We start from the raw sequence: 16,913 nt of genomic DNA on the forward strand, positions 1-16,913 counted from the left end.
AATCGAGGTGGACGCAGTCCCTGTCCCACGTGGGGCTCCCAGTCTCAGTCCCCATTTAAAAATGAGGTAACTGAGGCACAAATAAGCGAAGTGATGTGCCTGAGATCACACAACAGACAAGTAGTGGAGTCAGAATTAGAATCCATGACCTTCCAACTCCCAGACCCGTGCTCTATCCACCCCCTTGCCTCGCTCACGGCTGAGACTACAAATCAACCTTAGCTCTGTGCCCGAGAGGCAAGAGGGAGACCAGATTGGGGGGGACAAGATGGACAGTCATGATGTGATTGACTGCAGTATGGCACGGCAGATCAAGAAGGGCAGGGTACAACATTAAGACATGTACACTGTCTTCTCAGACCACATGTAAGTATTTGACAGCATCAGCAGACTCTGGGCTTTACCATATTCTGAAAATATCTGGCTTTCCTGAAAAGATTATCCAGATCCCTAAATTACTCTGATGTTATGCCTGGCTTAACTGATGGAGAATAACTGATGATTTCCCCATTAACCTTGGAGTAAAATAGGGTCATATATTAAGTCCATTTTGGCTCACCCAGTTCTATATGGCTATGCCTGAGGTTACAGGGAGTCTGGCAAACTGGTGTTAGAATGCCATTGTGAACCTTTAGAAGTTCTTCCAACACAACAGAACCATTGTCTCATTGAAAGTCTTTAAGTAGCTCCTAGAGGAACTCCTCTACACTGATGACTGTGATACTGAAATACGCATGGATGATTAAGGACTGCTTTGTAGAAGCACCGTGGATCGGCTGTACATCCAAACCAGTACAAGGTTGTGAGCCCGCCGTTGCCTGACAAGCTTACGTTCAACCAAGGATCCTCCCTCGGCTAGCACAGGGTGAGCCGGGCTAAGGATGTGTCTGATCTGATTATCTTGTATCTACCCTCAGTGCTTAGCACAGTGTTTGACACGTGGTAAGCACTTAAGAAAATACCATAATTTTTATTACCATTAATGTTAATAAAATGCACTGTGTTCTGCTACCTAGAGCGTGCCATGCCCAGTGACTCATTTGAGACTAAACAGAGCTATTAAATTGAGGCCAATACTTCCTTTGGGAGAGGGGGCAGGGTGACATCAGCACAGTCTCCCACTTCATTCCAAACTACATGATTGTAGCAAATGCTTCTGAGCATCAAAGAAAGGGCTCAGCAATCTGATATATCAGGCTTTTCACCCACACTCCCCTGCACTGATAAAATTTCACCTTGGATTATTTAGATTTGAAGGTGATACTTAAGTGCTTCTGATCCTAGGCGCCAACTTTCCATTCTGAGTGCCGGAGCCAAAAAGGGGTAGGAATTTGAGCCAGGGTGGGCCTGGGAGGGGGTAGGCTTTGAAGAGCTAACAGGTCAGAAAGCCACCATTTGGGATCTTTTCAGCCCTGATTAGAACCTGTCAAGTTTGGGCAGAGGCCTGGAATGTGTGAAACTGGGGGGGTCTGGCTCAAAAATCTGCAGGGGTCATTGTCCCCATTGCCCCCATGAAATTGGTACTTACGCTTAGGATCATAATGAATAAACAAATGGATAACCCATCCTCTCTCTAGTCTGTGCAGCCTAAAGATTTAAAAGGTACTTAACAGTGGAATGTTCAACTAATGTTTAAGAGACAGATTTTGAAATAAGTTCCGGAAACCAGACCGACCCTTCCACCGACTAGTCTCTTTTTCTCTAGCAGGCTATATTCTTATCTTGCACTCTATGCTGAATCAGACTTGGGTCAACCCAAGAAGCTTTGTACATGGCCTGATTTTGATGGTCAGTAAATGTCATACAGGGGAGTGGTTTTTAGTGGATTTAGTTGAAACTCATAACCTCGAAGTTCTGGAAGAGTACAACTAACATAGTGTGGAAAGGTAAATGGAATGCTCAAAGTGTTCTAAGAAAAAATTAAGTTAGAAAACGGTCCAAGGGGCAAGAACATTAAGGGAAATTCAATACATCCAGTATGCAGACCAGTTGGAGGAGATGAGACAGAAGAGAAGCAACATTAGTAGAGGAAATGAAAATCCCAATTGCTGTGGGGGCTTGGCAGCGTTGTTTTGAGGCAATCATTACACTTGAAAAGACATAGAGGAAATGAAACTGCTGCATCCATCTTGTCTGTTTTATCTTTACCCTTTGGATCCTGAGCATGTCTACAATTTATCATGGGCTAGTGGTGATGCGGTGTTAACCCTAAAACCTTGGTATGCAATTTTTTTCATGTAGTGATTTTTCCTGTTGATACTTGTCTTTCTCTTTGTCCCATCTTTAAATTTTATTTGCATAATTATAGCATATTTTATCTACTCCTCACTCTGCCAACTTTGTGTGTGTGGAGTGAAACTTCCAGTCACATATTTTCCCCTTCCAAAGATGTTACTATAGCTTTAGTTTTACCCAGAGAGAGGTGAGAAAAGACTTCTCTCTTGCTCTTCAAAGCCCTTTAGTCTGGAGCCTAAACACAATACTCACATGGATACTATTTACATTGCAATTGGTCTCTTGCACTCAGTTCCAGCTGTTTCAACTTAAACACAAGGAACAAGACCGTCGCTATGGAGACGGTTGACTAGAAATAGGTCATGTTAAAGTCATTTTTTTGTTATAAAGAAGTGTCATGGCTCCATAAACTCCCTTAGTCAAATATCCTTAACCAGAAACTGAGAAGCAGCATGGCCTAGTGGGTAGAGAGTGAGCTTGGGAGTCCGAAGGATCTGGGTTCTATTCCTGGCTCCACCACTTCTCTGCTGTGTGACCTTGGACAAGTCACTTGGCTTCTGCGTCTCACTTACCTCATCTGTAAAATGGGGATTAAGGCTGTGAGCCCCACGTGGGCTATGGACTGATTAGCTTGCATCTATCCCAGTGCTTTAGTACAGTGCCCGGAACACGGTGTTTAACAAGCACCATAAAAAAAACCAAACAGATTCCTTGGCCAGCCGGGTGGCCTGCCGCTCCCCCACACGGACCCGCTCGGCCTGAAGAGCCCCCATGGGAGTATGACTGTGGGCCCATCCTGGGGATGAATCCAGTGATAGGGACTTCCGCATCAGGTGAGGCGGAGACATGATCGTGCCATGTCCAGGGTCCGGAAGCGCGGCTTCTACTGGCAGGGGAAGCCCCCACTGAGTTCAGAATAAGGCCTGGAAAGGAGGAGTCTACACTGACAGAGCCGCCTTTGGGTGTTCCTTGCTTAGAATCAAGGGGGGAAGGGTTTGTAGCCCTACCAGCAGGGCATCTAGAGTCCAGGGAGACCGTGTCCCCCCACTTGAGCTCTGCTGAGCCCCCTTTGTTGAGGCCCAGGGTGGAAGGAGCATGGCTTAGTGTATAGAACATGGGCCTAGGAGTCAGAAGGACCTGGGTTCTAATCCCGCCTCCGCCACTTGCCTGCTGTGTGCCCTTGGGCAAGTCACTTAACTTCTCTGTACCTCAGTTACTTCGACTGTGAAATGAGGATGAGGACCCTGAGCCCCATGTGGGACAGGGACTGTGTCCAACCCAATTTACTTGTATCTACCCCAGCACTGAGTACAGTGCCTGGTGCATAGTAAGTGCTTAATAAATGCCATAAGGAAAAAAAAGCCACGATCACACACTCACCCAGTCGCAACCTACCTAAAAGCCACAGCAGATGGCATAAGGCCACCGACCTCCATCCGGCCCATCACCGCGTTGGTGTCAGCAATGGGCGGTCTACCTCGGGCAAAGCCCTTGTTGCTTAGGTCACTTGTCAGTCAGTCTGGTCAATCGATCACTCACCCTAAATCTTTTGGACAGAGCAAGGCTTAATCCTCATCCTCTTCTGCTTAGGGCGGGAGGGACTAGAACCGTGTACATGTGTGTGAACTGGCATCTCCCTCGGTGTCTGTGGTTTACACGTCTTTAGGCCGTGCCCAGGTGGTGGTCTTCGGTGGAGGAGGAAGAGGTTAAAGCCTGAAGCAAATGGCAGAGGACTTTTTGTGGCTCTGAGAGATGGTTAATAGAGCCACATGCCAAACAGCTTAACTGAATATAACTGTTTTGTCATCTTAATGGTATTTGAGTGCTTACTATTTGCCAGGCACTCTGCTAAACACTGGGGTAGATACAAGCTAATCGAGTTGGACACAGTCCATGTCCCACATGGGCCTCACGGTCTTCATCCCCATTTTACAGATGAGGTAACTGAGGCACAGAGAAGTTAAGTGACTTGCCCACGGGCACACAGCAGACGAGTGGCAGAGCCGGGATCAGAACCACATCCTCTGACTCCCCTGACTCCCCGGCCCGTCCTTGAAGTACTAGGCCAGGCTGCTTCTTTGGGGTTCTCTGTCAATAGCTGGATAAAAAGACTTAACATGTTCTATTCTCTTTTTATTTCTTGTGACAATTAATTAACCTGTCAAAAGCATTTAATCATTAAGCTGTCTGGTCAGTAAGACCGGGCCAAAATGAAAAGTTCTTGAAAACCCACAAATAAAATGTTAACCTGTGATATTCGGCTGAAAACTGTAGTGTAAGGCAAAAATGGCATCTGCCTGTCCATTCAACAAAAACATTTATTATGTGGTTTTAAAGTGTGGACATTGATTGATACAGGCTCAGGTCCTTGGTACACAGGGAGCTCACAGTCTAAGGACCTTGGGGAGAATAGACACTCAGGGAAAAGTCAACAATTAACATGAATCAGAGCCCTGAAAGAGCAGGTAATGGTACAGTTGAACAGTTGAACAGTGTTAGCAAAAAATCAAAGTGCATATCTGTCTTCAAAACCTCCCTGGGAAAGAGTCCACAGGTGGGAATTAGATCAGGTCCCTGGTTCCCAGAAGGCCCCCAGTCTGAAAAGAAAAAGGGGAGAGGGGACTGGCGACAGACACATGAGCGATCAACAGTAAAACCTGTTTCCCCTACTACTAAGTAGTGAGCTCTGTGTGGGACAGGAATAGAGTCCAACCTGTTCATATATATATTTATATATATATGGCTTAGTGGAAAGAGCACAGGCTTGGGAGTCAGAGGTCGTGGGTTCTAATCCTGCCTCCGCCACTTGTCAGCTGTGTGACTTTGGGCTTTCTCTGTGTCTGTTACCTCATCTGTAAAATGGGGATTAAGACTGTGAGCCCCATGTGGACAACCTGAGAACCTTGTATCTACCCCAGAGCTTAGAATAGTGCTTGGCACATAGGAAGTGTTTAACAAATACCATCATTATTATTATTATTATATGTTTGTGTGTGTATGCATATATATTCCTTCATATATATCTCCCTATATATTTTTTTTTAAATGGTATTTGTGTAGCATTTACTATGTTCCAGGCACTGTACTAACTGCTGGGATAGATACAAGATCATCAGGTCAGACACAGTCCCTGTCAGAGGGAGGAGGATTTAATCCCCATTTTATAGATGAACCAACTGAGGAACTGAGAAGTTAAGTGACTTGCCCAAGGTCACCTAGCAGATAAATGGCAGAGTCAGGATTAGAACCCAGATCCTCTGACATCCAGGCCTGTGGTTTTTCCATTTGGTCACACTGTCTATATTGTATCTGCCCCTGCACTTAGTACAGTGCTTGGGACATAGTAAGCGCTTAACAAATACAATCCTCCTACCCCCTCTTTCATCCCCCCTTCCTTTCCCTTCCCCCTTCCCCCTCCTCCCCCCATTCATTTCCCTCCCCCCTCCTCCCCCTTCTCCCTCCTTGCCCTTCTCCCTCCTCCCTCCTTCTCCCCCTTCTCCCTCCTCCCCCTTCGCCTCCCCTTTTTATATTAAAACAGCATAAAATTCATTCATTCAATTGTATTTACTGAGCACTTACTGTGTGCAGAGCACTGTACTAAGCTCTTGGAAAGTACAATTCAGTGACAAATAGAGACAATCCCTACCCAACAACGGGCTCACAATCAAGAAGCGGGGAGACAGACAACAAAACAACACAAAACAAGTATACAGGCATCAATAGCATCAGTATAAATAGATAGAATTATACACATCATTAATAAAATAAATAAAATAATATGTACACAAATACACAAGTGCTGTGGGATGGGGGGAGGGGTAGAGCAGAGGGAGGGAGTCTGGGCGATGGGGAGAGGAGGAGGAGCAGGGGAAAAGGGGAGCTCAGTCTGGGAAGGCCTCCTGGAGGTGGTGAGCTTTCAGTAGTCTTTGAAGGGGGAAGTGGGCTAGCCTGGCGGATGTGGGGAGGGAGGGCATTCCAGGCCAGAGGTAGGACATGAGCCAGCGGTAGACGGAGAGACAGGTGAGAACGAGGCACAGGGAGAAGCTTAGCATCAAAGGAGTGGAGTGTGCAGGCTGGGCTGTAAAAGGAGAGAAGGGAGGTGAGGTAGGAGGGGGCAAGGTGATGGAGCGCTTTGAAGCCAATAGTGAGGGGTTTTGCTTGACATGAAGGTTGATAGGCAACCACTGGAGATTTGTGAGGAGGGAGATGATATTTCCAGAGCGTTTCTGTAGAAAGATGATCCGGGCAGCAGAGTGAAGTATAGACTGAAGTGGGGAAGAGACAGGAGGTTGGGAAATAAGAAAGGATGCTGATGCAGTAATCCAGTTGGGATATGATGAGTGTTTGTACTTACAAGGTAGTGGTTTGGATAAATACAAGGATAAATTCACAAAATAAAGATGAAAATGAGCAGGGTGCTGTGGTTAGAGGAGTGGGATTTCAGGTTCCTCGCTGTTCAGAATCTAAAATACGCTAGCCGCAGCAACTGCTATAGCAGCCGCCACCGTCTTCCCAAGGTTTGGTGAAAGCCTCATGCTGAGGCAGCTTTTCTCTGTCCCACTGGGGCGGTGCACGGCATACCGGGCTGGAGCTTTTCAACTTTAGCACCTCATGCATACGTTCCTAATTAAACTCTATGTGCGTATCATGAGGTAGGTTTCTATGGACTTCTTTTTATCAGGGTCATGAGGGCTGGCAAAATGGGGTTGATGCATTTCTTAATTTACTACAAGTGCTCCTTTAATCTTTGAGCCATTCATCAAAGCAACTATAGTAGCTTTGCCTAGCCCTTTCCGGCATCCTGCTGCCTATCTCCTAAGAAGTATTGTGGCGAAATAGCCATTAGAAGTCTTTATCGGAAGTTGAGGAGGGGATTGCTCAATTGTGGCTACAGAGCTCTTTGCAGGTGTATTTGTTCAGCAGGAATCTAGCATTGAGCTGTCTTGGTGGATTAGAGGGTGGTTTATGGTATGGTTCCATAGTGTCATCTAGGCATGTATCGGTCGTTCTGCTCCGGGGGTGATAATGGTTAGATTTTTGGTGCATCCATGATGTCTTTTTATCTCTGACCGATCAGTTATGCCCTTCCCCTCCCTGCTCAGATCTGCCAAGCTACATTCCTCTCCATCTCCAAATCCTTGCTTAAGCACCGTTATATCGTTATATCCCGGCTAGACTACTGTGTCAGCCTTCTCTCTGACCTCCCTTCCTCCTCTCTCGCCCCGCTCCGGTCTATTCTTCACTCCGCTGCCCGGCTCATCTTCCTGCAGAAACGATCTGGGCATGTCACTCCCCTTCTTAAACAACTCCAGTGGTTGCCTATCAACCTCCGCTCCAAACAAAAACTCCTCACTCTAGGCTTCAAGGCTCTCCATCACCTTGCCCCTTCCTACCTCTCCTCCCTTCTCTCTTTCTACCGCCCACCCCGCACGCTCCGCTCCTCTGCCGCCCACCTCCTCACCGTCCCTCGGTCTCGCCTATCCCGCCGTCGACCCCTGGGTCACGTCCTCCCGCGGTCCTGGAACGCCCTCCCTCCTCACCTCCGCCAAACTGATTCTCTTTCCCTCTTCAAAACCCTACTTAAAAATCACCTCCTCCAAGAGGCGTTCCCAGACTGAGCTCCTCGTCCCCCTCTACTCCCTCTGCCATCCCCCCTTTACCTCTCCGCAGCTAAAGCCTCATTTTCCCCTTTTCCCTCTGCTCCTCCACCTCTCCCTTCCCATCCCCACAGCACTGTACTCGTCCGCTCAACTGTATATATTTTCGTTACCCTATTTATTTTGTTAATGAATTGTACATCGCCTTGATTCTATTTAGTTGCCATTGTTTTTACGAGATGTTCTTCCCCTCGACGCTGTTTAGTGCCATTGTTCTCGTCTGTCCATCTCCCCCGATTAGACTGTAAGCCCGTCCAGCGGCAGGGACCGTCTCTATCTGTTGCCGACTTGTTCATCCCAAGCGCTTAGTACAGTGCTCTGCACATAGTAAGCGCTCAATAAATACTATTGAATGAATGAATGAATGAAGCACCACCCCTTCAGTCAGTCGATGGTGTTTGCATGTTTACTGTGTTCAGAACACTGTACTGAGCGCTTGGGAGAGTACATTACAAGAGAACGGGTAGTCACGTTCCCTGCCCACAGTGAGTTTACAGTCTAGAAGGGGAGACTGCCATTAATATAAATGAATTACGGGTGTGTACATAAATGCCCGGGAGGCATATCCTGATTTAGTCCTCACTTGACAGTCAGTCCTGTGTTGCCCTTTCCAGCCACACTTGCACTCATAGATAAATGTCGCTATCTGTGATGTCATCTTCAAATGGAAAGGACAAATATATATAGCCTGGCCTATGTAGGATTGGAAGTGCAGTATTTCATTTTTAGAAGCAAAGCTTTTATATACTGACCACTAAATGAGAAGCCAGATTCATCCTATGAACAGTGCCCTTTGGGGTGAAAATGAGGTACTGTTATTGGAGGTGCGGTCATTTTTTGATCCCTGTTTCAACATATTGTTCGAACCGATGCACCTTCCCGAAGTATCACACGCAGTGTAGACATCTTACCTGTGGGAGTAGGGGTTAATGGAATGAATGCTTCCACATTTTATTAATTGAAACCAAGTTCTTTGAAGGTAGGTTAAATGACTGGAGATATTTAGCCCAGGGATACTTAGCTCGAGAGCCACAGTGGATTTTAGAACAGGGATCGGCAAGCTGTGGCTCGCTCTCGTGTCACATTAGAGACCACTGTGGCTCGGGAGCAGGGCCTTGGGCTAAAGAGGAGCCTCCTCTGAGCACACCACATGGCATTGTGGCCACAGTCTGCCTAAAAGTCATGGCAGAGGGCTCGGGGTTGCTGGGCTTCATTTGGCCCATCGCTGCTGGGGGTGGGAGAGGTGGATTTGGGGGAGTCAGCATCAGGCAGCCCATTTGGGGGCCTTTGACAGATGAGGAGGGTGGGCCCTATTCCTCAGAAGACCCCCAAGGCCTCATGTCGAGGTCTCCTAGCGGGCCGGTGATGCCCTAGGCTCTCTGGAACTTGGTAGGCAGTTATGGATGGACTTGTATCCAGATCTCTTGGTTCTTCCTTCCCCACTTCCCCACTGTGTGCATGTTCAGATTGGGAAATCTTCATCCCGCTAGGCCCAGGAAGAGGATTGCACGCTAGCTCTGTCTGGGGCCAGCAGCTCTTCAGAGCCAGAAGCAAAGGACTCAGGTTATTATTATTATTATGGTATTTAAGTGCTTACTATGTGCAAGGCACTGTACTAAGCGTTGGGGTGAATATAAGGAAATCGAGCTGGGACACAGTCCCTGTCCCTCATGGGGCTCACAGTCTTAATCTTCATTTTACAGATGAGGTAACAGGCACAGAGAAGTGAAGTGCCTTGCCCAAGGTCACACAGCAGACAAGTGGCAGAGATGGGATTAGAGCCCAGGACCTTCTGTCTCCCAGGCCCGTGCTCTAGCCACTCGGTCCTGGCTGCCCATCTGAATGGGGCTTGGGGCGGGGGGAGGACGGGGACATCTGGGGGGTTGTGGGCCAAACCAGAAGCCCTGGAATGCCCTCCCTCCACTCCCACATAGCACAGTTGAAACCTGTCCTCTTTGAGCACTATTTCTCAGTCTCTTTTGCTGGTTTCTCATCCATCTCTCACCCACCCTGGGTGCTCCTCGAGGCTATGCTTTGGGTATTCATCTCACTTAATGCTCACTCCCTTGGGGGCTCATCCCCTGGCATGATTTCAGCTGCCTCATTCTGCGGACAAGTCTCAAATCCATCTCTCTATCCCCAAACTCCTTCCCCATCTGCTATCTCATATTCCTCCTGCCTGTAGGGCATCTCTATATGGATGTCCTTGCCAGCCCCTTAAACTCCATATGCAAAAACTGAACTCCTCATCTTCTCTCCAGAATCTTTTCCTCCACCCAACTTCTCTATCACAGTTGACACGACTGTCATCGTTGTCTCCGAAGCCCACAGTCTTGGCAATATCCTTGACTCTTTGCCTTTTTTTAATGGTATTTAAGCACTTACTATGTGCCAGACATTTCAGCGCTGGGGTAGATAGAAGTTAATCAGGTTGGACACAGTCGCTGTCTCACTTAGGGCTCAGTCTTGATCCCCGTTTTGCAGATGAGGAGCTGAGGCCCAGAGAAGTTAAGTGACTTGCTCAAGGTCATACAGCAGACAAGTGGCAGAGCCAGGATTAGAACCCAAGTCCTTCTGACTTTCAGGCCCATGCTCTATCCACTAGGCCACACTGCTTTTCCAAATCTCACCTTCAGTCTGTTGCTAAATCTGGCCAGTTATTTTCTCTAGAATATTTCCAGATATCCATTCCTTTCTCTCCATCCAGAGGCCACCATCCTGGTCCCAGAATTTGTCACATCCCACTACTGTATCAGCCTCCTCACTAGCCTCTCTGCCTTTGGCCTTTCTTTGCCTCCAATCCATACTTCACTCCGTTGCTTGCTCTGCCCATGTGTCCCTACTTCTCAAAACAGCCTTCAGTGATTTAATCGAGTAGACACTCCTGAGCACAGAGAAGTGAAGTCATTTGCCTAAGGTCACACAGCGGACAAGTGGCAGAGCTGGCATTAGAGCCCAGGACCTTCTGACTCCCAGACCCGTGCATTTAGTCACTCCATGAAATCTCTCCCTTTTACTTATCACCCCGTTCCCCTGCTAAATTCCAGTTTGCACTCTTTGTTACTTGCAAGTTCACCTTCTCACTGTGCCTCACTCCCCACCTTCCAGCCTTCAACCCCTGGCTCAGTCCCTTTTTTCCGCTTAGAACTCCCTCCTCCTTCAAATCTGTGAGACCTCAGCTTCCACATCTTCAAAGCCTATCTGAAATATCATCTCTTCTAGGAAATTTTCCCCAACTAAATCTTCTGCCCAGATCACATCCTCCCAACTGTTGCCTGAGCATGTTTGCACCACCTCAGCAATTTTTGCACTCACAACCTGTTGTTCCATTTTTGTACATACTGTTTTACATACTGTGCTATTTTAGCACTTCTTCTTTCTCTGTGTAATTTATCGTGTGCCCATCTTCCCCTTTCACAGTGTAAGCTCCTTGTGGGCAGGGATCGTGTCTCCTACGTCTCTCTTGCTTTGCTAAGCACTTAGTATGGTGCTCTGCACACAGTAGGTGGTGATTTAAAAACCGTACCCCCGTGGTCTTAAGTTTCCCACGAAGTACCCATCTCCCCACCAGCCCCGCCTCGCTCGCACACATTTCTCCTCTCATTTCTCCCAAGGATATTCAATAGAGTGGAGCCGTCTTTATAATAGAATGGAGAGCAGCAGTGGTCGAACAGGTGAGAAGTGTGCCTAAGTGGCTAGAGATTTTGAACTCTGCACTGTCTCCTCCCCTCTTCCCTGTTGCCGGACTTGCTCACCAAGTTTCCACGGTCCGTTCTTAATGCCTGACATAATGGCTTTGTCTCCTTCCCTGGAGATACCCTGGAAGAGCAGCATGGCCTAGTGGAAAGACCACGGGACTGGGAGTCAGAGGACCTGGGTTTTAATCCCAGCTCTGCCACGTGCCTGCTGTGTGTGACTTTGGGGGAGTCTCTTCACTTTTCTCTGCCTCTGTTACTCATCTGTAAAATGGGGGTTCAGTACCTGTTCTCCCTCCTACTTAGTCTGTGAGTCCTGTGTAGGACAGGGACTGTGTCCGACCTGATTATCTAGTGTCTTCCCCAGCACTTACAACAGTGCCTGACTCATAACAAATACAATTATTATCGTTACTATTACTCTGCTTTGTAGTATCCCTGGGGTACCCATCAAAAAACCCTCTGATTTAGGAGGGCTTCTCTTGCCTTTAAGGCAGAACAAAAGGAGATGAACTTAAACTGCAGCAAGAGGGACATAGAAGAACACATTTCTAGACACTAAAAGTGGTTCAACTATGGAATAGGGTACTGGAACTGGAGGTTATGGAATCTCTACCTGGGGACTTTTAAAAATAGGTAGAAGCTCGGGGGTTAACTGTAGCCTGTTTGACGTCAGTGGGTTGATCAAGATGACTTCCCAAGGTCTCTTCTAGCTCTAAGAGTCTGTGACTGCATGAGAGAATGAATTGTGGTGAACCACAAGGAATTTGGAATCTAGGTTCTATGTCGGTGCATCGGCCTCAAATTTGAGGTGTCCGTGGGCTATCCAGATAGAGAAGCAGGATGGCCTAGTGGAAAGAGCACGTTCCTGGGAGTCAGAGGACCTGGGTTCTAATCCTGGCACTGCCATATGTCTGCTGTGTGACTTGGTCAAATCACTTCACTTCTTTGTGCCTCAGTTACCTCATCTGTAAAATGGGGATTAGCTCCTAGTTAGACTGTGAGCCCCATGTGGAATAAGGACTATGTCCAACCTTATTAACTTGTAACTTGTACTCCAGCAGTTAGTGCAGTGCTTGGCACTTAGTAAGCACTTGGCAATAATAATGACTATGGTACTTGTTATCATCATCATGTCTTGAAGCCAGGAGAAAATGTGCGGCTGCAGAGAAGGAGAGAGGTTGGGCTTGGAGAGGTAGATTTACGAATCTTCTGTTTAGAAATGGAAGTCGAGGCCATGGGAGCGGATGAGTTCGCCTGGGGAGTGAGTGTAGATGGAGAATGGAAGGGCACCCAGAACTGAGCGGTGAGGGATTTTCACAGTGGGTGGGCAGCAGAGGAGGAGCCCCTCCAAAGAGACTAGGAAGGAGTGACCAGAGAGATGGTGAGACAACCAGGAGAGGACGGTGTCAGTGAAGCCGAGGTTAGATGCTGTTTCCAGGAGAAGGCGATGGTCTGTACCCCTTAAATGCTTTGATACTAGCCCCACTCCAGTCCCACAGCAGTTCAGTACATATCCTTATACTCTACCACTTCCCCTACCAGTAAGTGATTTTAATGTCCATCTCCCCTACTAGTTTGTAAGCTCCTTGGGGGCAAGGATCGCATCTCCCAACTCTATTGTATTGCATTCTCCCAACTGCTTAGTACAGTGCTCCGCCCACAGGAAGCGCTCATTATAAACCATTGATTGACTCCCTGTCCGTGAAATAGGCTGGAGCAATTTGGTGGTCACTGCTTCAGGAGACAGTTGGTGGTGAATTAGCTTTCAAGAGTCCCTTAGGCTTTTTTGATTAGCTCAAGGTTAAAGGCTGTGTCAGTACAGTTAGGTTTCCAGAAAATGAACTGGTTTTATGCCATAATTGAAAGTTGGGATTGATCTCCTTCACTTCAGTTCAGTGTTGGCTGCCTTTCCCAATTTAACACTGAGGGTGCTTTTTTGAAATTGCTTTGAAGTCAGAGTTTAAAATATTTGAATGACATCTCCTCGTTCTGGTTTTCTTTCAGGTTGCAGCTGCTCCCTGGTGGCTACCCGTTAAAGGAGCTAATTGGAGACATCCAGAAGGTCCTGATTCTACTATTTTGAACAGGTGAGAAGGGCCATTTTCCAAAACTGAAGATGGAGGCATTTAAGAGATTGTGCTTTGCATCCCGCAATGCCCCAACCGACTCCTGACTCTACTAATATCGAACAACCTCCTTGCTAATCTCTCTACTTCTAGGATCGCCTCACTCCAGTCTCTCCCCATACGCAGCGCCATGGATCATTTTGCTTGAATACCTATTAGATCATGTCATTGTCCTTAAAACTTGAAATGGCTCTATCTTCTTTCCTCTCTCCCTATCGGCTGCTCCGTCACCCTTTCTGTTTTTCATTTTCTTCCTCCCTCCCATGTTCCCGCACTCTCTCTCTCTCATGTGTACGCTCGCTCTCTCATATGCTCTTCTGTTAATGTGTGTTCTCTCCCTCCTCCTCTGCCTTGCCTCAAGCTAAAACTCTGGACTGTTGGTTTTGAAGTTCGATCACACCTAGCCATCCTTTTTCCTGCTAGTCCCTACTTTAAATCCTGAACCTTTGCTCCTTTTTCCTCTCCAACTATGTCCTTCAGAGCTCTGTAAAAGCTCCACATCCTGCAGTAGATTTTCCCTGAGTAACCCAATCTCTCCTCTCTGCTGCTCCAGCTGAGCGATTCATTTTTTTTTAATGGTATTTGTTAAGCATTTACTCTGTGTCAGTCACTGTTCTAAGTGCTGGGATAAATACGAAGTAATTGGAGTCAGTTCATGTCCCACATGAGGCTCAGTCTTAATCCCCATTTTTACAGTTGAGGTAACTGAGTCACAGAGAAATGAAGTGACTTGCCTAAGGTCACACAGCAGACAAGTGGCAGAGCTGGGATCAGAATCCAGGTCCTTCCACCTCTCAGGCCCGTGTTCTGTCCATTAGGCCATGCTGCTTCTCGGTACAGCTACATCAACACTCTTATCCACGTCTTAACCGTTTCTCCCTACTTTTGCTTTTGTATTTAGCCTAATGGAGTGTTCATGACCTTCTGTATGTTTGTCTTCCTCCATTAAATTGTTATCCCTCAGGGCTTGTGTTTTTTCCTTTTGTGTTACTTCCCTCAGCACCGAGTCCTGTAGATACATGATACAATTCACTGTTGATGACGGTGGTGTAATTTCTGTTACCCTTAGCATGCTATTCAGAAGGAACAAAGATCTTTATTTGGGGCTCTCCAAGGTTTTACCAGCCCACATTTGCTCTGGCGGATCATCTTTTCCCAATCGGAACTAGTACAGGTCATTTCATCCTTTCATCTCGACCATTAATTTGCTCCCTGTTTGAGGAGCTCTGGGGCTATGAGCCCATAACTCTTTATGATCCGGAGCCCTTAGAAAAGAGGAATGTTAAGGTCCTGTAGGGTTTGCTGATAAATATAAATGGCCCTGCCAGGTGGTCCTAGGGTAAATTGGCTATTACCATCCCCGTTGCAGTTTTTTGGGTCTTGGATTGGCACCCTCTGCAAACCTCCCCAAAGGTCAGGGGAAGCCGCACCCCAGAAGCACCCTCCGACTCCTCCTCTGTGGAGCGGCGCGAGTCAGTCCGGCAATTCCCAGGGCGGCAGGGAGCTAATTGTCTGAAGCAAGAATAGAAAGCAGAGTAGCACCTGAAGCCCGCAACAGGAAACGAGGTTTAGGTCAGGACTCGGAGACTGAACAGGCTTAGAAATCTGCCCCCCTAACCTCATTTTCTGGGAAGCGTTTTTTTTTTTTTTTCTGCTCAGGCAGCAAAGAGAATACAAGAGGATAAGGGTGAACTTTAGAGGAACTGGGACAGTCTTTCCACAGATCCTAGCAGGTGCCGAATAAGATATTGGGTTACTATCTCTCCCGGTCACAGCTGGAGCACTTGAGGGACAGTGTAGAAGGCAACCAGAAAAAATTAAGTGTGCAGATGTTCTTCTGGATTGCCAATTGAGGGATGCCAATTGAGAGATGGGGAGAGACTCAGTGGTATTTACTGAGCTCTTACTGTGTGCAGAGCATTGTACTAAACACTAAAGAGAATACTTGTGGACAGGGAAAGTCTTCCAATTCTGTTGAACTGTTTCCTGAGTAAATACCACTGATTGATACAATATAATAGAGTTGGTAGACATGATCCCTGTCCTCTAAGGAGCTCACAGTCTAGTGGAGGAGACAGACATTCAAATAAATTACAGATAGGGGAAATGGCAGAATATAAGGATAGGTAGGTAAGTGTGGAGATAAGGTGGAAGAGGAGAAGACTTGGCATCATAATGTTAAAACATCCCTCATTCATTTGGGTCAGAGGGAGGAAACCAGGAAGAATGAATTGTGGTTGGGATCATCTTTCTCATAATTACATTTAGAAAGCCAAGATTTAATGTGCTTTGAAAGTAAATGAAAATAGGTTAGCAAATCATTCTGGATTGGGTAAACTAATCTTAAAAAAACAAATCAAGAGACTTTTTGTAGTCAAGCAGGTTATGGAGATTGAGCTGTATAATGGGGTCATCATTCCAGGCTGATAAATTGAGCCTTGCAGCACATCAGTCTAATAGTGAAAGCCGGAGGGGTGGGAGTGGGGCAAGTCTGCAAGCATAAACATTTTACAAGGTTCTTCATAATGGATATATTTTGTGTTGTCAATAGCTTATTGTACTATGAGAAATGAAGCTTCGACGGTAATAAATTGCTGCAGGTAGGTATGACAGGCACGTTCATGGGGGAAAAAAGCCTTTTGAAGTGGGAGCAATTTGCAGGAACTAAAGGAGGTGATGAAAGAGGTGTGATGCCCCAGGAACCGAGAGCAAATCGTGGGGCTAACATCTGGGACCGACAGATTGATCTCTGTGATGACAGCGTTGGCAGTGTACTGGCTTCTTAGAGTGAGCTGCGCCTTGTGAAAGGTGATCCCCGCTTGCAGTCCTGTTTGTGTAATTTCTGTCTTGTTACTAATCAGACCAGATCACCCAGTTCTCCATGTGTCCTGGAATGACGCTGTAGCATATTGCACCTGGGCAGGAAAACGCCTACCCACCGAAGCCGAATGGGAATATAGTTGCAGAGGAGGCCTTGAAAATAGGTATTTGCAAAGCGTGCTTGAAGAACACAATTCCGTCTGTTGATGTGTGCTTTTCATAGGCAGAATCTGAAAGATGTGTTTTCCCTCCTTTTCTGGTTTGATACCCTTATTTAGGGCAGACTGATGACTTTGATCATTAATAGTAACAGTAATAATACGATATTTGTTAGGAGAAGCAGCATGACCCAGTGGAAAGAGGCACAGGCCTGGGAG

At 46.9% G+C, this 16,913-nt stretch overlaps 1 protein-coding gene across 3 annotated transcripts in view; it reads left to right on the forward strand.

Moving 5' to 3' along the window:
- Nucleotides 1-16,913, forward strand: part of SUMF1 (sulfatase modifying factor 1) — an 87,783-nt gene that overhangs the window by 22,502 nt on the left and 48,368 nt on the right. For 2 of the 3 annotated variants that reach the window (XM_029051112.2, XM_039910231.1), the window contains exons 4-5: nucleotides 13,595-13,677; nucleotides 16,578-16,700. In XM_029051112.2, coding sequence (XP_028906945.1) covers nucleotides 13,595-13,677; nucleotides 16,578-16,700 — 206 coding nt within the window. The remainder of the gene's footprint in view (nucleotides 1-13,594; nucleotides 13,678-16,577; nucleotides 16,701-16,913) is intronic. The other variant, XM_039910232.1, reaches the window with a different exon arrangement.

This window comes from Ornithorhynchus anatinus, chromosome X1, assembly GCF_004115215.2.
Source record: "Ornithorhynchus anatinus isolate Pmale09 chromosome X1, mOrnAna1.pri.v4, whole genome shotgun sequence".
Taxonomy (NCBI): Eukaryota; Metazoa; Chordata; class Mammalia; order Monotremata; family Ornithorhynchidae; genus Ornithorhynchus; species Ornithorhynchus anatinus.